The sequence below is a fragment of the Budorcas taxicolor genome, chromosome 16, assembly GCF_023091745.1.
Source record: "Budorcas taxicolor isolate Tak-1 chromosome 16, Takin1.1, whole genome shotgun sequence".
In the NCBI taxonomy this organism is placed as follows: Eukaryota; Metazoa; Chordata; class Mammalia; order Artiodactyla; family Bovidae; genus Budorcas; species Budorcas taxicolor.
Window position 1 is genome coordinate 37,853,857 of NC_068925.1, and position 23,017 is coordinate 37,876,873.

Below are 23,017 nucleotides of genomic sequence, written 5' to 3' on the forward strand. Positions count from 1 at the left end.
AGCTCACATAACCCTCATAACAACTTTACAAAATTGGTGATATTATAACCTCCATTTAGCAGATGAAGAAACTGAAACAGAGAAGTTGTACAGAGCCACAACCTAATCTGGCTCTAGATTTTGTGCTCTGAAATAGATGTCTGCCTTTCTAGAAAATATGTAAGCTGGGAGATCTTACATAGGGGAAAATTTCAAATTGTCTTTTTTGGGGGTAAAATTGAGGATGTTTTGTTAAGGTTTCTAGGGAGCAGACTTCTCAATACTGAATTTCTACTGCTATCCATTGTCCCTGTTCTCATAGAGACAAAAAAGCAACTGACCCATGGGAGAGAGAGCCAGGAACAGCAGTGAGAAGACACCTAATCAAACAGACATAAATCACTGGAGTAAGTAACAAACTGCTGGATCCAGCCCTGCCTAACTACACCAATCCCCTTACCTTACAGTAAGTCTAACTTTCACTAAATAACTTAGAAAATATCTGGTCAAATAAAATGGCTTGCTTTTCAGAACAGTAAATAGGTATATCTACCAATTACATATAATATGTTGGGAGGAACGAAAACATTTCCAAACTAAAACATTTCCACACACATCACTTTTGAAATCTCAACAGTAAGAGTTCCTTGTCAAATATGAATAATCTAATATTCATTTCTTCTATAATTTCTATACAATGTGTTATATAAAAAATTACAGATATGAAACACTGATGGATTATGAAAGAAAATAAAGAATTAATGTCTAATAAATAGTTAATAGTTATTAGTATAACCTGACAATTCCTACTTGCTTAGAGTTCAATCATGATTTATGCATCTGATTACCTGTTGTCTTATATTTTCTCATTCTAATAAGATTACTAATCTATTCTTTGTCATTCTGTGGAAGTTTTTAAACATGAAAGATAATTTTTTTTTTTTTTTAAAAAAGGAACCAGACATTATATAACTGAAAATGATCAAAAAGTTTACCTTGATAGTGTCATCATTTTGAGTTTGGTTAGAGTAAATCCAGCTTTGCTTATTATTTCAATTATTTCTCCAGCTTTTGATACTGCATCTGGTTTAATCAGGGCTAATGTTCTGTAAGGAAATACATTTAAAAATAAAAATAGTTCAGGAGTTTTTACTTATAACACCTAATCAGAGGTCGTTTCCATTAAAATCCTAGCTCAAAGTGAATTATAAAGAGAAATGTACTAATAATCTTTTAAAAACTTATACAATGCTATTCTCTTAAATCATCCCACCCTTGCCTTCTCCCACAGAGTCTGAAAATCTGTTCTTTATATCTGTGTCTTTTTTGCTGTCTCGCATATAGGGTCACTGTTACCATCTTTCTAAATTCCATACGTATGTGTTAACATTCCGTATTGGTGTTTTCCTTTCTGACTTACTTCAGTCTGTATAGCGAAGTCGCTCAGTCATGTCCGACTCTTAGTGACCCCATGGACTGTAGCCTACCAGGCTCCTCCCTCCATGGGATTCTCCAGGCAAGAGAACTGGAGTGGGTTGCCATTTCCTTCTCCAGGAGATCTTCCCGACCCAGAGATTGAACCCCGGTCTCCTGCAGTGCAGGCAGACACTTTAACCTCTGAGCCACCACTCTATAATAGGCTCCAATTCACTCTGTATAATTAGCCTCCAATTAAAATAAATAAATAAATAAAAACTTATACAATGGAAGTTTACTATTTTTCCCAAAGAAATAAAAATTAGCACCCAATCTATAAAAGAGTAATAAAAGGTTAGAGGAAAAAAAAGTTAAGACTGTGATTTTAAATATGCCCACGTAAGAAAACATGGGTGTTTAAAAACACTTCTATTTCTTAGCATTTTATAAAAGACAACAATTCTCTAAAAAGTTGCATTAAACATATTATCACCTTGATTTCTGGTCTCTTAAACTTTAACTTTGGAGAAGGCAATGGCAACCCACTTCAGTTCTCTTGCCTGGGAAAATCCCATGGATGGAGGAGTCTGGTAGGCTGCAGTCCATGGGGTCACTAGGATTTGGACACGACTGAGCGACTTCACTTTCACTTCTCACTTTCACACATTGGAGAAGGAAACGGCAACCCACTCCAGTGTTCCTGCCTGGAGAACTCCAGGGACAGGCGAGCCTGGTGGGCTGCTGTCTATGGGGTCGCACAGAGTTGGACACGACTGAAGTGACTTAGCAGCAGCAGCAGCAGCAAACTTTAACATGCGTATGCCATGCAGTCAGTTCAGCATTGATTTGGAAATAACTATAAATTCTTCTGTTAACACTTTATTCATAGCATGAATCATGTACAAAGAAATAAATGTCTCCCTACCTGACAACGTTTATGACTAGCAAACACCCTGCTAACATTTTTTTTCTCTATGTGTTTAATTGGAGGATAGTTGCTTTACAATGTTGTGTTGGTTTCTGCCATACAACAACATGCATCAGTCATAAGTATACATATATCCCCTCCCTCTTGAACCTCCCTTCCATCCCCTACCCATCCCACCCCTCTAGGTTGTCACAGAACACCAGGTTGAGCTCTCTCTGTCATGCAGCAAATCCATACTAGCTATCTATTTGACTTATGGCAGTGTATATGTTTCAATGTCACTCTCTCAATTCGGCCCCTCCACCTTGCCCCGTTGTGTCCACAAGTCTGTCTCAGTGTCTGGGTCTCTACCACTGCCCTGGCAAATAGGTTCATCAGCATCATTTTTCTAGATTCCATACATTTGTGTTAATATGCAATATTTGTCTTTCTCTTTCTGATTAACTTCACTCTGTATAACAGGCTCTGGGTTCATCCACTTCACCAGAACTGACTCAAATCACATTTTCTAAAAGGATACATCAGAGCTATGAATTTTCCCCTCTGAAGCCACAGAATGAATATATTTCTGGAGTTGGAGAGCACCTTAGTTTCCTGATTTTACTAACAAGGAAATGAAACCCAGAGAGGTTACTCTCCAAAGGTCACACAACAGGTGTGTGGCATTTTCAGGACAAAACACCAGCTCACACAACTCCTGGATGGTCTGTGCTCCTTCCACACCACAAATAAAGCTACTATTAATATATAAAAAAGACCAGGATCACAAATCCTCAAGATTAATACTTGCACATACAAGGTAAAATCAGATTAGTTGGAGTAATTCAGCTTATATGACACACAAAATAAGACTAAAAAATTGCTGCCACTTTCTTTTTCTTTTCAGTTGTTCTGATATGTTGGTATTAATTCAAGGAATCTATAAAAAGAGAATGGTTGGCTTTTTCACAGTGGACTTTTTTTTTCCCCAATGAGACAAAATTAGCTAAGAATATAATGATAAAAATATCCTTACAGTTAGATATAACTTATGTGTGTGTTAGTCACTTAGTTGTGTTTGACTTTTTGCAACCCCATGGACTGCAGCCTGCTTGGCTCCTCTGTCCATGGAATCCTAAAACTTATGGCTGGCTTTTAAAACTTTTAAACAACAAAAGCTGTTCATTTTAGTCTGATAGAGCTTTTCATAAATGGACTACCTTTTATTTTGAAGCAAGTGAGTCACTTATAGCATTTTACAATGCTTCATTAAAGATACAATTAAAATTGTCACTTCTTAGCTCAATTGTTTAAATATTATAAGGCCAAAACTAACCCATGATTGTTTATGCTAAGTTCTAGAAATGTCTTCAGGAACCAAAGCTCTTAAAGAAAATATAAAACGTATCGGCAGTGAACAAGAAGCAACGTGAAAAATTTTGCAGTTTAGTTTAAAATGCAGTTTCATTTTCTCTTTAAATGCCTACAGGAGACAAAGCATTGATTCAATCAGTTTAGTTCAAGAGAATGCACTGGTCAGCAAATCCGAAATCAGACTGATTATATTCTTTGCAGCCAAAGCTAGAGAAGCTCTACACAGTCAGCAAAAACCAGACCTGGAGCTGACTGTGGCTCAAATCATGATCTCCTTATTGCCAAATGCAGACTTAAATTGAACAAAAGAGGGAAAACCACTAGATCATTCAGGTATGACCTAAATCAAATCCCTTACAATTATACAGTGGAAGTGACAAACAGATTCAAGGGATTAGATCTAATAGAGTGCCTGAAGAATCATGGCCAGAGGTTTGTGACATTGTACAGGAGGCAGTGATTAAGACCATCCCCAAGAAAAAGAAATGCAAAAAGGCAAAATGGCTGCCTGAGGAGGCTTTACAAATAGCTGAGAAAAGAGAAATGAAAGGCAAAGGAGAAAAGGAAAGATATACCCATTTGAATGTAGAGTTCCAAAGAAGAGCAAGGAGAGATAAGAAAGCCTTTCTCAGTGATCAATGCAAAGAAATAGAGGAAAACAACAGAATGGGAGAGACCAGAAATCTGTTCAAGAAAATTAGAGATACCAAGGGAACATTTCATGCAAAGATGGACTCAATAAAGGACAGAAATGGTATAGACCTAACAGAAGCAGAAGATCTTAAGAAGTGGCAAGAATACACAGAAAAACTGTACAAAAAAGATCTTCATAACCCAGATAACCACAATGGTGTGATCACTCACCTAGAGACAGACATCCTGGAATGCGAAGTCAAGTGGGCCTTAGGAAGCATTACTACGAACAAAGCTAGTGGAGGTGATGGGATTCCAGTTGAACTGTTTCAAATCCTACAAGATGATACTGTGAAAGTGCTGCACTCAATATGCCAGCAAATTTGGAAAACTCAGTAGTGGCCACAGGACTGAAAAGGTCAGTTTTCATTCCAATCCCAAAGAAAGGCAATGCCAAAGAATGCTCAAACTACCGCACAATCATGTCTTCACTGTTTAATTATTCAGTAGTAACAGTTAAACTTATTTTGGAGGGAAAATAACATAAGCATCAGGAATCATATATATTATTTAAAAGTGAAGATAGCACACCAAAAAAGGGCCACAAAAATGTATTAATAGTGCCATTGTTACCTGTTGTTTAGTTGCTCAGTCATGTCTGACTCTTTGCATCCCCATGGACTACAGGCTCCTCTGTCCATGGGATTTCCCAGGCAAGAACACTGGAGTGGGTTGCCATTCCCTTCTCAAGGGATCTTCCTGACCCAGTAATGGAACCTGTGTTTTCTGCTTGCTGATAACAAACCACCCCAAAATGTATTGGCTTAAAACTACAAACAGTTTCTCAAGATCTTGTAGGTCAGCTGTGGAGTGGTTTCAGCTGGGATGGGTCACAAAACTGGGGCAGTGAGGCTTCTCTTTCCTTGAGGCCTCAAGAGCTGGAGCAGGCAAGGAGATGGATTCTCCCCTTCTGCTGATGCTGCTAAGTTGCTTCAGTTGTGTCCAACTTTGTGCAGCCCTATAGATGGCAGCCCACCAGGCTCCCCTGTCCCTGGGATTCCCCAGGCAAGAACACTGGAGTGGGTTGCCATTTCCTTCTCCAATGCATGAAAGTGAAAAGTGAAAGTGAAGTCGCTCAGTCGTGCCCGACTCTTAGCAACACCATGGACTGCAGCCTACCAGGCTCCTCGGTCCATGGGATTTTCCAGGCAAGAGTACTTTGCTACAGTGGGCAGGATGTAGCAAAGTCCTGGCTACTCAGGGCAGAGAGAAGCTACTACTTACAGGGGGAATTGACATCAGGTGGGTTCACCAGTTACCAAGGGCTAATTAACCCTTATAATTAAGAGAACTGGATAGCTGTGTGAGTGAAGCAGGCCAGAAGAAAATCTCAACCACTCTCAGAGGTGGCTTATACTAGACAGCCTAAACCAGTACTTGACTTTGATTTACATCTGGCACCTACATCAGTGCTCCATCAGTTAAAAATTAGGAGAATGAGACTAACTAAACCCAAGAGATGACAAGAAGACTGTATGATGTCTCTACATCTGAACAGTAAAACTATAAAGCATCAATTCATTGCTTAGTCACTCAGTCATGTCTGAGTCTCTGTGGCCCCATGGACGGCAGCCTGCCAGGCTCATCTGTCCATGGAATTTTCCAGACAAGAATACTGGAACAGATTGGTATTTCCTACTCCAGGGGATCCCAACCCAGGGAATGAACTCGAATCTCTTGGGTCTCCTGCATCGGCAGGCAGATTCTTTACCACGAGTGCCACAGGGAAGCCCACCAATTCATTTCTGACCATACAAAATGTAAATCAAATACTCTTAAAAAAAAGAGAGAAAAAAATTTAAAAAGACAAAAAAGGGAAACAAAACAATTTAAAAAAACAAATACTCTGACTCATTGACAACTAATAACATTTATCCATTTGCTTTGAGGAGCTTCATAAAGGGAACAAGTTACAAAACTAGCTAAGGGAGTATATCTTTCATTAAGTTCTCTTACAACAAAAGAAAAATCAACGTAAAAAATAATAGGGAGGGAGGGAAGTTTTGAAGGTGATAAATAAATTCACATCCTTGATTGCCGAAATGGTTTCATAGGTTTATACTTATCTCCAAACTCCAAAGTTGTGTTAAATATTTTTTTGTTTGTCCATTATACCTCAATACAGAGATTTTGAAAAAGAGAATAGAAATGTGAATCAAATGTCAGATTTCTACAGTTAAGAGGAATTATATATGGAATTTAAAAAGATGGTAACGATAACCCTGTATTCAAGACAGCAGAGACACAGATGTATAGAACAGTCTTTTGAACTCTGTGGAAGAGGGAGAGGGTGGGATGCTTTGGGAGAATGGCATTGAAACATGTATAATATCATATAAAAAACGAATTGCCAGTCCAAGTTTGATGCAGGATACAGGATGCTTGGGGCTGGTGCACTGGGATGACCCAGAGAGATGGTATGGGGAGGGAGGTGGTGGGGGGGGTGGTTCAGAATTGGGAACATGTGTACACCCGCAGCGGATTCATGTTGATGTATGGCAAAATCAATAAAATATTGTAAAGTATTTAGCCTCCAATTAAAATAAATAAATTTAAATTAAACAAAACAAAACAAAAAAGAGGAATTAGAAAGCTGAGGCTAGTTTGTGAGCTAAACTGAATTATATAGAATAGCATTATCTTGATAAGTACCTCAAAATTAGCAGATAGGCACCATAGAGATCAGCTTTACTCCTCCCTCTCCAACAGGTTTTACTCCAGAAAGAAAGGAGTTGAGTATGATAAACATAATAGGGATGTAATTAGTTCATAAATTCTCCTTGACACTATATAAAACTGAGAGCTAGGCTAAGTTACAATTATTACATAGAAGATATTTCCATGGGACCATGATAGACATGCCTGTATTTCTCCATACGCCTACCTCTTTGGTCATTTAAATGAAACAATATATTTTTCAAAAAACTCTTTAATTCTGCAGAAGCTTATTTAAGTCACCCAAATGGCTGCTGCATTTAACACCCTTGCAGTTAGGAAAGAATCAGAAGACAAAATGGCAAAATAATTTTAGTCAGTAAAAATATAATACTGCACATATTTTAATTAATTATATTTATAAAGCCCAAATATTTAAAATCTGCCTTCATATTCTTCTACTCCTATTTTTAAATCAGTCCACTCAATAATATTTACCAACATATTAATTAGAGGTTTAATAGAAACAGAATGAGTTTTAAAGTCAAACATGACAAGATTTACTTGTTTCCCCTTTCTTTGTAGCTGTGTGACTACGGCCAAGTTACTGAACTATTCTATAAAACGGAAACAACAACATTCAGTGTAGAAAAATCAAACTTTATATACAACATGTAATAACTGCTATAGATTTTTACTTTGCTATATATACAATATATAATATATATAATAATTACTATAGATATGCTGCTGCTAAGTCACTGCAGTCATGTCCAACTCTGTGCAACCCCATAGACGGCAGCTCACCAGGCTCCCCCATCCTAGGATTCTCCAGGCAAGAACACTGGGGTGGGTTGCCATTTCCTTCTCCAATGCTGAAAGTGAAAAGTGAAAGTGAAGACGCTCAGTCGTGTCCGACTCTTAGCAACCCCATGGACCACAGCTTATCAGGCTCCTCCGTTCATGGGATTCTCCTGGCAAGAGAACTGGAGTCATACTACAGATATAATAATTTATATATATTTATAATAATTGCTATAGATTTTACTTTGATTGGGTCATACTATTAACCCTGTCTCCCTCATTTACCTATTTTTGCTAGTTTAAATGAAAACTTGAAGTAGTTGTGAACTGAGATGCCTACCACAGTGATTGGCATATAGCATGTGCTCAGAAACTTTAAATTATAAATATTTATTTCTTGTAAATAAAGGAATTGTGGTTGATGCTTCCTTAACCCCACAGACTTTTATTAGTAGATTTCAAATAAGATTCTTATTTATCTAACATTCTATCTTCTTTTTTTCTTCCTATTTCGAGTTGTCCTGGGAACCTTTGGTTTTTCTTTTTTATGAATCATTCACCATCTCACTGATCTATCACCACCTGTGTACTAATACCACACTGAGCATCAAAGTACCTCCAGAATCATAAAGAGTTTTTAAAAAGTCACAGAAAGAATATTACTATGAGGGGATCAGATGTTAGGTAATCAAATATTATTTGGGTGGCAAACCTCAAAAAATAGTTTGACAGATTTTTTTTTTCCTGTAGAATTAAATAGTTTTTTGAGCTTTTTATACAGATAGCCTTAACTTCCACCAGTGATCCCTATTCTTCATTACTGCAACAATCACTCCACAAATACAAAGAATCCCTCAAGTCAGCATAAAAGCATATAATATAAGCCACAGAAACTAGAGCCTGGAAAGATGACCAAAGAATGAAAATTCCATTGCAAATACAGTTCAAACTAGACCCAGAAAGCTGCAAACTCATAAATGCAGAGATTAAAACTTACAATGTCATCTTAGTAATGTTTTCCGGATAGCCTAATTTTCAGCTACAACTCCAACTTGTTCTGTCTCTCTTCTAAATCAAAACTGAGGAAAAGTCAGAATGACAAATGTAGCTTTGACAAACAATGAATAGAAAAAACCAGAGAGACACCATGCTATAGTTTCTCCATGTCACAGGAAGAGCAACACAAAAAGGCAGGGAGAGGAGAAGGCAGGGAAGCAGCCAGCCAGAAGCTCTTCCTCCAGACACAACTGTTTTCAAAGATGTATCGTTCAGTCAATAAATTTTGTGGGGCAGCTCCTGTAAATACTTCATTGTTTGAGGCACAATACAATGGACTTTTGGGAGGCAGTTGTGATCCCAAGAGGGATTAAATTTCTTTGTATCACAATGTTTTTGTACTTTTTTTAAAATAAATATCCTGTCTTCAATTGATCAGTCAATATTTATCAGTTCAGTTCAGTTCAGTCATTCAGTTGTGTCCGACTCTTTGCGACCCCATGAATCGCAGCACGCCAGGCCTCCTGTCCATCACCATCTCCCGGAGTTCACTCAGACTCATGTCCATCGAGTCCGTGATGCCATCCAGCCATCTCATCCTCTGTCGTCCCCTTCTCCTACTGCCCCCAATCCCTCCCAGCATCAGAGTCTTTTCCAATGAGTCAACTCTTCCCATGAGGTGGCCAAAGTACTGGAGTTTCAGCTTCAGCATCATTCCCTCCAAAGAAATCCCAGGGCTGATCTTCAGAATGGACTGGTTGGATCTCCTTGCAGTCCAAGGGACTCTCAAGAGTCTTCTCCAGCACCACAGTTCAAAAGCATCAATTAAATAAAACTCAAAAATAGACAATTTATATTAAAAGCAATCTTCTGGTGCTGGAGAAGACTCTTACAGTTCCTTGGACTGCAAGGAGATCAAACCAGTCCATCCTAAAGGAAATCAGTCCTGAATAGTCATTGGAAGGACTGATGCTGCAGCTGAAGCTCCAATACTTTGGCCACCTGATGTGAAGAGCCAACTCACTGAAAAAGACCTGATGCTGGGAAAGACTGAGGGCAGGAGGAGAAGGGGACAACAGAGGATGAGATGGCTGGATGGCATCACTGACTCAATGGGCATGAGTTCGAGCAAGCTCCAGGAGATAGTGAAGGACAAGGGAGCCTGGCATGCTGCAGTCCATGGGGTCGCAAAGAGTCGGACAAGACTTAGCGACTTAGTCAGCAAGACAAAAACATCTTTGTCAATTAGATCAATGGTCATCATTTGAAAATGGGGGGAATGAAAAATAGGAAAGAGTAGATAATAAATTTTAAATTGTTATTCAATGATTCGTTTACCTAACACAGATAAGGTGCTTGTAATGTGTGAGGAGACGTGCCAGGTGCCACAGGAGACAAAAATCTGAATTGAGACAGAAAGGAGACAACCATCTTGCAGGTCTTACTCATTCTCCTGTGACTGGACTTTAATATTGCCTCTACTCTGCGATATTCAGCAAGTTACCTAACGTCTCTAAGCCTCAACTTCTCCATCTGCAGAGTGGAATTAATAATAATATTATTAGCCTTTGTATTTAAGTTGTTGTGGAGCTTAAACAAATGATGCATAGAAATCATTTTAATACAATGTCTGATTTAAAAAAAGCTAACAGATATTAATACTTTCTTCTGAGTGTCCATTGAGCTTATGGCACTCACTACTTTTGCCCCATAAACCAAGACTTAAAGTCTCAGCTCCCAATTAGAAGACTGATAAGGGTATATATAAAAGATTTGCATTTTTCCCTCCAGAAAATAATCAGTCTAAGACCATGGGTATCACTTTATTATCTAAGTGAGGAAAAAATTACAGAGTCTGCTCCACAGAATTCTAAAAACGTCCTAACACTGAATTGGATCACTGAAAAATACTTATACTATAAAAAACACAGGATAGAAACAAGAAATTCGAATTTGGTACCAAGACAGACATAATGTTCTAAGAATTTTAAAAAAGATTACATAATAGTTTTCTTACTTTTCTTTCCTACTACCCAGTTGACGAGCTGTGTACTGATCTCCATAGTCAAGCAGCACCAGTTGTCGAGAAAAGATGTTCACTTTGTTGCCTATAAATAAATCTTCCAGGTGAAGGTCTTCGTATTTTGTCCGCTTTAAAAAGGTGCGATGATTCTTTACATCATGCTGGAATCAAAAACAATACAATAAAACAAATCATTGTCAGCAGGGAATGTTAACCTTATTATAAACTAGAAATAAAGTTATTAATTCTGCTTTATTAAACATAAGTTACATATTATTTCATTTTTGCCACAAGTACAAGTAATAATTTCTTTTATAGCATGCATTTCCTAGTTTAATCCAGTAATAATATAAAAATTACAAATTTGATACTTTTAAACCCTGAAGAGAAATTTTTGTTTATTTCCAAATCATGGGAGCAAATTAGTGCCTCCAAGATGCCGAATTTCTCCTTTCTTGCCTACACAAAATCCCAATACCAGATAGGTCAGCCTGCAAAAGGGACTGTCAGGAAAGGGACACAAAGAAATAAGCAGGATCTCTTGGCTCAGTCTTCTACAATCGGACTTTTTGTAGTGATAGCAGCATTCAACAATGGTGACATTGATGACCGTGATAATCTTTATCTACAACCACTTTACTATTGATTAATACAGAACATGAATAACCCTACTTCAGTTTTCTCACTGAAAAAACAATTTCTATTAAAAAATAAAGGCACAAAGTATCTTCTTGCAATGGAATTATAATATCAAAAATTTTTTTAATTTCCCAAATAAAAATAATGTATTTATTTTTTTCTTTCAGTTTTGTTGAGATATGATTAATCTATGAGTTTAAGGAGTATGGCATAATGATTTGACTCATATACATTATGAAGAGATGACCACAAAAATTCCATGAACATTCATCATCTCACATAGACACAACTAGAAAAAAAGGCAATCCTATTCCTCCCCCAATCCCACCTTTACTCCATTTGCCAACTTTTAAGCAAAGAAAGGCTCATTTACCATTTCAACAGATCCATCCCCGGGGTAAAATAAAAGCTCATAACGTCGAAATAGTGAAGCATTTGGATCAAACCACTCTGCGATGAAAACGAATCTCTCACTATGATTCTGCAAAGAAAGAAGAATTTTAACAATAACATACAAAATATAAGCCCGCTTGTAAAAATCCTATGAATTGAAAGAATGACCAAATATTTGCAATGAACAAATCTACTATTATAATACTTATTAATAATTGAATAATTCTGGTTTTCAACAATATGACAGCTATCAACACATCCTTAGAAATATTTCCCTCTAGTTTCTTATTAAATATCCTTAGATATATCAGAGTTGACTTATGAACTTAATACTTCACAGCCACCCAATCATCCTGGGTAAACTGACACTTTTTTAGAACATGAGCTCCTTATCTGACAACTGTGATAATTCCGTACCTCTCCATAAAGTTCTAATTGTTCTAAGTTTAAGATTCTAGCAGTATTAGAATGTTGTTGTCATTCAGATTACAGCAAGCATCTTTTCTCTCCTTAGTAATTTCATATGATAGTATCTTTTTATAGAAATAGTGGGAGAATGTGTTAGTCTAGGTCCCCCGAGAAGCAGACAAGATGCCAAGACAGTGCCAAGACAGGATTAAACATTCAAGAATCATTCCTGTAGGAGAAATTCTGAATGGAAATTCCTAACAGAGAAAATAGGGAGGGATCCAGGGAAAGCAGACAGACCACAGTACAGAGTTGACCCTGAGTTGAAGGAGAGAGAGAAGGAAAGTTGGGGGAAACCCTCCTGGATTGCTCTTCAATCTAAGGAAGGTTCAGCAAGACATCAGGCAGTGCTCAAGCCAGATAGCCCTCAGAGTTCGCTGACTTCCAGGGATGGGTGGGCCTGTTTTAGTATCCCTGTTTCTCTCAGCCAAGGGCTGGGAGCCGCTGGAAAACAGGTCCTAAACACAAAAGCAGTGGTAGATTTCAGAGCACAGGAACTAAGGTCCTTTCGTCACTTAAGCTCCCTCTGGATGAAGATCTGTGAGGTGTATACAATGAAACATAAGTCAAAGATGGCCCTCTTTCCTTGACTGTTAGGCAGAATTTCCCATCACATGCTATATAATAGCTTAGCCCCTAAAGGTCCTTCATCACAATAAGCAAATGAGGAAGGAAGAAAGGAATCTAAGGGTTTTGTTACTAAGTCTAGATTTAGCATCTGATTCTCTGGTTAGTGTATATAGATGGGTTTCTTTTATATTAATAATTCACTTATAAATTCTAATAATAGTATGTCTAGCTATATTTATGATCATATTCATAAGCTATAATAGAGGCACTTTTTAAGACACTATTTTATTTTTCCCACAATCATCCAAAAAGACACGTTTAAATAATGTGTAGTAGTCAAGAGAAACAAAAAGATAAAATAAGAGATATACCATTGTCTTAATACAAGTCTTTCATTATTTTTCATATTAATCCTTATAAATACAGCATTTTATTTTTATTTTTAATACGACTGCTTAAAATTTAGGTTTCATTGTGTATTCTAGTATTATACTCACCTTTTAATACAAAATTTAAATAGTAGTAGTTTATCAAAAACCTTACTACCTATTTAAAATATTCATTTGTTCAAAAGTATTATTGAAATATTGCCTTCATTAAAATAGGTAAAATTATGAAATAAAAGAAATGATGAGACATGTAATTGAAGGTGAGGCAAATGAAAAACCAATGAGACCTGGTAGTTCCATTTATCCAGGCAGCCTTAACCACAAAACCTGCCAATCACACTCTTTTTTTCTCCACCAGATGGTAGAATTTTTCATGATTCATTATTCAGAAAACATCTTTAATACAAAGAAAGTAAACTGAGGAAGTACTGTTTCTGGCTAATAATGCAGCTTATGGCATATCACTGCTGCTTTCCAAGAACAACCAGAAAAATGGGATATTAAAAAAAGAAAAAAAAGGATCTATCTGATAACATTGGAGAGCACCTAAAGACAGCCAGATTTTATCATCTAAGATTCAGAAAGAAAGGAAGCTCACTGAGGTGAGCACAGTACTTTTTATGCTGCTTTTACCTGAGGACATGTGCTCAGACTCAAGTCAACCTGGATAAGAGATGAAGAAGCCCAAGAAGCTGACAGAGGAAGGCTGTCTAGAGGCAGAGAAGCTAGCAGAGATTTTGACAAGGTCATGGGGATAAGTAGACAGATATTGGAATCTGAGCCTACCAAACCAGCCAAAACTGGAGGGGCAAAGATCCTAGAGAAAATGAAATCATAGAGAAGTGAGCTCAAGCCTGTGTTTGTTCAACGGAGCTTTCAGTTGCCTTTCTGTTGTATCTCCTGGAACATCACACTCCAGGAGCATGGGTAAACTAAAGGTAAACTAACAAAATTTGAAACAAGTTTTGTATTCATGCAATGCTTAGCCCTTAATCATGCTGAAGTGATATTTCCTCTATTTTAGCTGCCTGAATCTCCAGAAATGGAAATAAAGGTTTTCCTATGCAATGACATGCTTTCAAAGATAAACGACGAGATTACCAAAAAAGAAGGCCAACAGGAAAAAGAGAGACAATAGAAAAAAATCCATGAATACCCTAGTTATCGGACAAAATTTTCAAAATAAGTATGAAAAATATATGTCAAGGTTAATAATTTCACCAGAGAACCAGAATCTACTTTTTTAATCAATAAGAAATTAAAGAATGAAAAGCAATTGCACACAATAGTCTGTAACTAAGAAAATTACCCTTCCAAAGGTAAAGGTGAAATAAAGATATTTTCAGACAAGTAAAAACAGAAAATTTACTGCCACTGGAAGTTCTGCAAGAAAGTGGTTCAAGATGATTCAAGAAATAGAAGGAAACCATTGTTTCCAAAAACAGTGGAAATATAAGTATGTGGGCAAATCTAAATAAATAATGCATATATAAAATTAGAATAATCTCTTGTGGTATACAAAATAAGTAGAACTTGAATGCAGGTCAGTAAGAATATAAAGAGAGTGAGGGGAAGACAATATTCTTTAAACCACGTGAAGCAAAAACAAGTATCTCCTACATCAGCTGCTCAATCTTTTCTCAAATTCCAGTGAACATCAGTGAAGAGAATATCGCTTAAGATAACAGGCACACAAACTGGAGACATTCTGTTCAATTTTTTACCCTCTGTTCTGTTAGAATGACTTTTCTTCATCTCCTAGTGCTCAGACAACATGAAAACAATTCTCAAATATTAAATAAATCAGTGCCATTCAAACTTTAAGACACTAATAATAACCATTAATCATGACAATAACAATAATAATTTTTAGAATACCTACTAAATAGCAGGTTCTTTACATACATTATCTCTTTCCATTCTCATGACAGACAATGTAGGTTGACAGAAACAGGGATACGATTTCATGGACAAGAACAGTAAAGCTCGGATAATTTGAACACTGGTCCAAGGTTACACAACAAAAAATAAGTCGGCACTCAAAACTTTTGTCTGAAGACAAAACTCATATTTTGTCACATTAAACTGCATCACCTACATAAAATGATACAAAAGTCAGTGTTAAAGGAAGTACTCGTTCACTGGACCTAAATTAATGGTCAACTGAAGTATTTAACTACTCCTCTATGTAAAGTTAGATAATTCTATTTCAAGGTCAATTTTGTAACATTTAACAATCATGTAGGAGAAAGGGAATAGATTACTATAAAATAGGATAAGGAAATCAAGTTGTTCCCTGTGACATCAAACATACTTAACAAAATATCTCATTTCAATTTCATCCCAATTCCAGAATCTTAAGAAATCAAGTCAGTGAGGTGTGCCCTTATACAATACCAAAAAAACCTGTAAATATAGAACTACATTTTAAAACCCATATAACATTCATATGGAAATGCAAGAGACCCAGCATAGCTAAAACAGTTTCAAAAATGAAAAACAAAGTTGGAAGACTCACATTTTCTATTTTCAAAACGTACTGCAAAGCTACAGTAATCAAGACAGTATACTACTGGCATAGAATAGATACAGGTTAATCTAAGAGGAGAGAGTCCAGAAACAAGCTCATACATATCTGACCAATTGATTTTCATCAAGGGCACCAAGACCATTCAAATGGGGAAACATGAATCTTTCAACTAATAGTGCAGGGACAATTGGATACCATAGACCAAAAAAATGATATTGTATCTCTACCTCACTCTATATACAAAACTTAACTCAAAATGGATCACAGACTAAACAAGAGCTAAGCTAGAAAAACTGTTGGAATGAAACATTTGTGACTTTGGGTTAGGCAATGGTTTCTTAGATAAGACACCAAAAGCACAAATGGTCAAAAAAACAGAACAACAAAAACACAGATAATTTGGACTCTGAATCATCAAGGGAGCAAAATGACAGGCCACCAAACTGGAGAAAATACTCACAATTTATATATCTGATCAGGGAGGGTCTAGCATCCAGAATATACCAAGAATTTTAACTACTCGATAATAAAAGACAACCCAGTTACAAAATGGACAAAGGATCTGAGTAGACATTTTCCCAAAGAAGATATCAGAAGATACACAAAGAGCCAATAAACCTATGAAAAGATGCTCAATACCACTAGCTATTAGGGAAACGGAAATCAAAACTGCAACGAGATAGTACCTCTCACACACCTAAATGGCTATAATAAGAAAGATATACAATAACAAATGTTGGTGAGGATGTAGAGAAAATGAAACATATATTTTGCTGGTAGAAATGTAAAATGATGCAGTTACTCTGAAAACAATTCGGCAGTTCCTCAGAATGTCTACCTGCAATGAGGGAGACCTGGGTTTGATCTCTGGGCTGGGAAGATTCCCTGGAAGAGGGCATGGCAACCCACTCCAGTATTCTTGCCTGGAGAATCCCCATGGACAGAGGAGCCTGGTGGGCTACAGTCTATGAGGTCTCAAAGAGTTGGACACAACTAAGCACAGCACAGCAGCAAAATGTTAAACACAGAGTTATATATGACCCAGCAATTCCACTCCTGGATACAAACCCAAGAGAAATGAAAATATAGTATATACCCATACAAAACCTCTTGAAGTCTTGATACAGTTTCACAATAGCACCTATGAACAAAGAAAAAATATATCATAATCTCTCAAAAAATTAGCTCATTCCTTCACCTAATAACTGTGATTTGCCTCAATGAGACTGTTAAAAAACTATATATGAATAATGGAACTTCTATTATAGAAGAAGAAAGTAACAAGCAAGTACTGTTTCTTCTATGAAAAAAGGTTTATCGTGCCAAGTAAAAATTATATCTAAATTTGACTTAATCTTAACCTTTGCAGTAGAAAATGGTTATTTCCTAGAGTCAAAAGATGTCTAGAGATGTAACAGTGATACATCTGGGCTTGGCAGAGAGCAATGACACATGGGAACGTCCCATTCAGGCTGCCTTTCAACTAGCTGCCTCATTACACACACACACACCCACACACGAGCACACACCCACACTCGAGCACACACCTAAACACCTTACATTTTAAACTTTAAGAATTTTATTTTTAGCTAAGTAGAGCCAAATCTAGCAAAGAACTCAATTCCTTTTTTTCACTGATGTCAGAGCTGAATACCATTGTGTTCAAACTCTTCATTTTATGGATAAAGAAACTGAGGCAAGCAAATATGTATTACACCCATAAAGTCACAGACCTAGTTGATGACTGAGCTAAATCTGGAACCTCCACTCACTATGACTCAGATATTTCCATAATACTGGGCTTCCGGGGCCTACTCAAGGAGAAACTAACACTTTAGTCACACACAGGGACACCTCCAGTTTTCTGTCAGATCTTCGGATGAGAATGTCATTGCCCGGGTAATCACAGGGACAACAAAGATTTCCGTCTCTGTCAGAAACATCATCATGCAGAATATTTAAAAATTATGCTCTAGCACAGAAAGACTTTTCCTTAAAGATGCCAAATCATTTTCCTTCTTCTGAACATTTCAAATATAACCTATACATAATAAAACACTTTTATTGTTTATACACAATAAAGCATTCAAGCACACTTTGTTCCAACTTTGTAAATAACCACCAAGGTGTCATCAAACTTTTCAAATGTTATAAGCAGATATCCACACAATGAGGTTCAGAACACGTGTGTGCTTGCTCAGTCGCTCAGTCGTGTCCTCCTCTGTGACCCCATGGGCTGTATGTAGCCCACCAGGCTCTTCTGTCCACGGTATTTCCCAGGCAAGAACACTGGAGTAGGTCCTTCTCCAGGGGACCTTCCCAACCCAGGGATCAAACCTGGGTTTATAAAAATCAATGTAAACAATTATGTATCTGATATACGATACAAAAGAGATTGGGATAATTAACATTAAAAGTTTAAGATTTACTTTTCTTCTACTCCTTTGTATTTTATATAAAAACATATTAAAAGCTTAAAAAAACTTTATATAAAAAGTACCAAAAAATAAATTTTCTATAAAAATCTTCATTTAAAACATATAAGAACATTTTAAAATATTTTACATTGTAGAACTTTTTAGTGAGCAGACAACTGGATACAGCATTTTTTATTTTATCTTAAATTTACCCCTCCTCTCCTCTTATAAAACAGAAAGATAGATGCAGTTGGGAGAGGAATGTTTTGAAGCAAAATGCATTCTTAAGTAGCAGTGGAATATAGAGAAAGTAGAAGAGGACAAATCCCCAACACAAAAGCATTTCAGAATGAGGTAGGAACAAGTTCTAAAACCATGATTTCAGAACTAAGAAAAAGGAAAATCATTCAGATTTTTATAAGAAAAGGCTATCAGTGTTATACAGGGCTCAGTGCAAAGCAGAGTCATATGTGGAAGTTTCTATATATTATATTAAACTTTGGGTTTGACTTTCAGTTAATATAAGCACTAGCCATAATAAAAACAAGTGGTGTGTTTAGAGTATGGTCCTGGAGTTAAACAATCTATGACTAACTAGCTCCTAACTTCGATATGCTCAGTCTAATAAAGTTAATGTGAGCACATTTGTGAAAGGGTCTGCTACACAATGTGGAAAACTGAAGAGGTCTTTTGTTAGAGCCAAAAGGCACTGGCTAATGTTCAACAACAAACAAAACAATGTATTTTTTAAACTGTCAATAAACCAGAATGATTAAAGATCAGAAGCAAATTAGCAAGATTAAAGATGAGAATTTCAGGATGAAATGATCACTTTTTAACCTCAGAGCATTACCAACATCTGCAATTATTAGAAGACTTAAAATTGCAGCTTAGATTTTAGGAGAAACTGACACAGGGTTCTGCAAGTGAGCATTCACTTGAAGGGCTGTATGAGAGTGTGTTCAGTCTCATGTCTGCAGTTCAAACAGTATACTTCAGTTTTCTTTTGAATTAATAAAATGCTTACAACTGTCAAACTGACTTGCTTCAACCTATTTATATCTTTCTTTATATGACAAACATAGACAGTGTATTAAAAAGTAGAGACATCACTTTGCTGACAAAGTTCCATATAATCAAAGCTATGATTTTTTCCAGTCATCATGTACAAATGTGAGAGTTGGACCATAAAGAAAACTGAGCACCGAATTGATGCTTTTGAACTGTGGTGTTGGAGAAGACTCCTGAGAGTCCCTTGGACTGCAAGATCAAACCAGTCAATTCTAAAGGAAATCAACCCTGAATATTCATTGGAAGGACTGATGCTGAAGTTGAAGCTCCAATACTTTAGCCACCTGATGTAGAGAGCCAACTCATTGGAAAAGACCCTGAGGCTGGGAAAGACTGAAGGCAGGAGGAAAAGGGGATGGCATCACCGAATCAATGGACTCAATGAGCCTGAGCAAACTCCTGGAGATACTGAAGGACAAGGAAGCCTGGCATGCTGCAGTCCATGGGATCGCAGAGTCAGACACAACTTAGCAACTAAACAACAAATACAAATTTACCACAATTTCAGCATAGGCCTCACTACTTACATGCTGAAAAGGAGAAGGCAAGGCCACTACACCTTATTATGTCATCTGATTTCCATCCATCAATTCATGCATTCAACAGATTGAGCACTTACCACATTCTGTATACTATGCTAGGTACTCGGATATGACATGACAATGATGATTAGAAACAAATATCGACCTTGCCTTCATAGACCTTATTATCTAGCAGAGAATAGCCAATCAATCACACAAATACTTTTTTTAACAAAAAAGAAGGAAAAGAATCTATTGTGTTACTCTTATTTCAAAGAACTTAGAACTAGAACTCCTGGCTCTAAATTCATTATTCTACTACATTACAACAACTCAGTTAAGTAGGTCATTTAATTTTTCTCTCATCTTACTCAAAACCCATTTTATACTGTTTATATAACTACTCATCAGAATGTGCTGTAAAGCACTTTACAACTTCTATTTTTAATTTCCCTTTGACGGTATGCATTTTTTAAATGTTGAAAAACCTTAGATTATTTTTCTAAACTTATTTTGTAACACCTTCTAAAAAAGGAAAATGTCATTTTAAAATGCATCATATGAAAATTCCTGTCTATTCAAATGACATTCTGGAATGAATCATCTCCCAGTGCAGTCATTTTTTTAAAATAGTAGGATTATACCATCTACATGCTGATTACTTAGGTAAGTTTCTTCCATTAATTTTGAAAACATTTTTCCTTCTCTCAATTCCTTTTTAAAAAATAGGTTATCGACAGTAGAAATGATAATGTTCTTTTATAAAACAGGTAAAATTTTAAAAACATATATATGTTGATTAAAGTACGGTAATGAATGAACTTGCATCAATGCTGGAAGGAAGGACAGGATTAACATAGATGAATTAGCCACATTCTGACCTTTGTTACTACCTCAACTTTTTCTACCACCAAATTCAGGGATTGGAGCATTCTCTTCACTGCCCATATCTCCTGTACTTACAGTAAGTTATGTCCTCATTATCAGGCTTTCCAATGCAAAAGTACTTTCACATATTCCTAATGCACCAGCCTCTCTTTCTTTCAATTCCTTCCTTATCCATTGCAGATTCCTTGATTTGTCATTTCAATCACACTTCTAACAGTTCTTTTCATTGCACCATTTGGCCAACTCAACTCTAAATGAAATTAACTACTGTGCTCTCTTTGTGCTTGCAGTGGAGTTTACAACTTTGTGATGTATTAATATATGTAGGTCTGTGATCCATTTTGAGTTAATTTTCTGAAGGATATAAGCTTTGTGTCTAGTCATTCATTTTGAAAGGTATATATACATATATCAAAGAGTGAGTGAGCATTCAGGTCTTCCTAAAAATTAGTCTTAATCAATGATAATACAAATATTTTCACATTGCATCAAACATACCTTACTGAGTAGAATATAAAATTCACATAATTTGTAAGATTAAAATAGGTGATTTTAACGAAATTTCAACCAATGCTGGAATTCCAGGTGATGTGACATTTGAAGGGCAACTAAGCCTTTGGAGGGGCTTCCCTGGTGGCTCAGTGAGAACCAGCCTCTCGAGTAGGAGGTGTGGTTCAATCCCTGGGTCAGGAAGATCCCCTGGAGAAGAAAATGGCAACCCACTCCAGTATTCTGGCCTGGAGAATCCCATGGACAGAGGAGCCTGGTGAGCTACAGGCCATGGGGTTGCAGAGTCGGACAGGACTTAGTGACTAAACAATTACAAGCCTTTGGAAAATCAAATTATACCACACCTCTTTGTCATTGCTTGAAGGAAGGCTCAGCCGTAAATGGATCATGTGAAACTAACAATCTTTTCCATGCATAAGTACTTTTAAAAATCCCTTAGTTCGAGCGTAAGTTTATTAAACTTGTGCCAAAAATATAATTGTACTTTGGCCTCATACAGTTCAATATTGGTGGTGGTGGTGGCGGCTTAGTCACTAACTTGTGTCCGATTCTTGCACTCCATGGACTGTAGCCCACCAGGCTCTTCTGTCCATGGGATTCACCAAGCAGGAATACTGGAGTGGGTTGCCATTTCCTTCTCCAGGGGATCTTTGCACCCCAGGAATCAAACCCAGGTCTCGTGCACTGCAGGCAGATTCTTCACTGACTGAGCCACAAGGGAATCCCACACTTCAATATTACTGGTCAGAAAAAAACATTCCAGAAATATTGCAATTTGCAACAACATGGATGGACCTATTACACTAAGTGAAGTAAGTTAAACACAGACAAATATTACGGTATCACTAATCTGTGGAATCTAAAAAATAATACAAATGTATCTATTTGCAAAACAGAAACATATAGACAAAGAAAACAAATTAGGAAGCATGCGAGGGATAAACAGCAGGCGAGGGATAAATGAGAAGGACTGTGTAGATGGATCACAATAAACTGTGGAAAATTCTGAAAGAGATGGGAATACCAGACCACCTGACCTGCCTCTTGAGAAACCTATATGCAGGTCAGGAAGCAACAGTTAGAACTGGACATGGAACAACAGACTGGTTCCAAATAGGAAAAGGAGTAGGTCAAGGCTGTATATTGTCACCCTGCTTATTTAACTTCCATGCAGAGTACATCATGAGAAACGCTGGGCTGGAAGAAGCACAAGCTGGAATCAAGATTGCCGGGAGAAATATCAAGAACCTCAGATATGCAGATGACACCACCCTTATGGCAAAAAGTGAAGAGGAACTAAAGAGCCTCTTGATGAAAGTGAAAGAGGAGAGTGAAAAAGTTGGCTTAAAGCTCAACATTCAGAAAACAAAGATCATGGCATCTGGTCCCATCACTTCATGGGAAATAGATGGGGAAACAGTGGAAACAGTGGCAGACTTTATTTTGGGGGGCTCCAAAATCACTGCAGATGGCGATTGCAGCCATGAAATTAAAAGACGCTTACTCCTTGGAAGGAAAGTTACGACCAACCTAGATAGCATATTCAAAAGCAGAGACATTACTTTGCCGACTAAGGTCCGTCTAGTCAAGGCTATGGTTTTTCCTGTGGTCATGTATGGATGTGAGAGTTGGACTGTGAAGAAGGCTGAGGGCCAAAGAATTGATGCTTTTGAACTGTGGTGTTGGAGAAGACTCTTGAGAGTGCCTTGGACTGCAAGGAGATCCAAGCAGAACATTCTAAAGGAGATCAGTCCTGGGTGTTCATTGGAAGGAA

At 37.0% G+C, this 23,017-nt stretch overlaps 1 protein-coding gene across 3 annotated transcripts in view; it reads right to left on the reverse strand.

Moving 5' to 3' along the window:
- NME7 (NME/NM23 family member 7) overlaps nucleotides 1–23,017 on the reverse strand; it is a 249,673-nt gene that overhangs the window by 195,080 nt on the left and 31,576 nt on the right. For all 3 annotated transcript variants that reach the window (XM_052653459.1, XM_052653458.1, XM_052653460.1), the window contains exons 2-4: nucleotides 11,860–11,967; nucleotides 10,842–11,008; nucleotides 975–1,085 (exon numbers count right to left, since the gene is read on the reverse strand). In XM_052653459.1, the coding sequence (XP_052509419.1) occupies nucleotides 975–1,085; nucleotides 10,842–11,008; nucleotides 11,860–11,967 (386 nt within the window). The remainder of the gene's footprint in view (nucleotides 1–974; nucleotides 1,086–10,841; nucleotides 11,009–11,859; nucleotides 11,968–23,017) is intronic.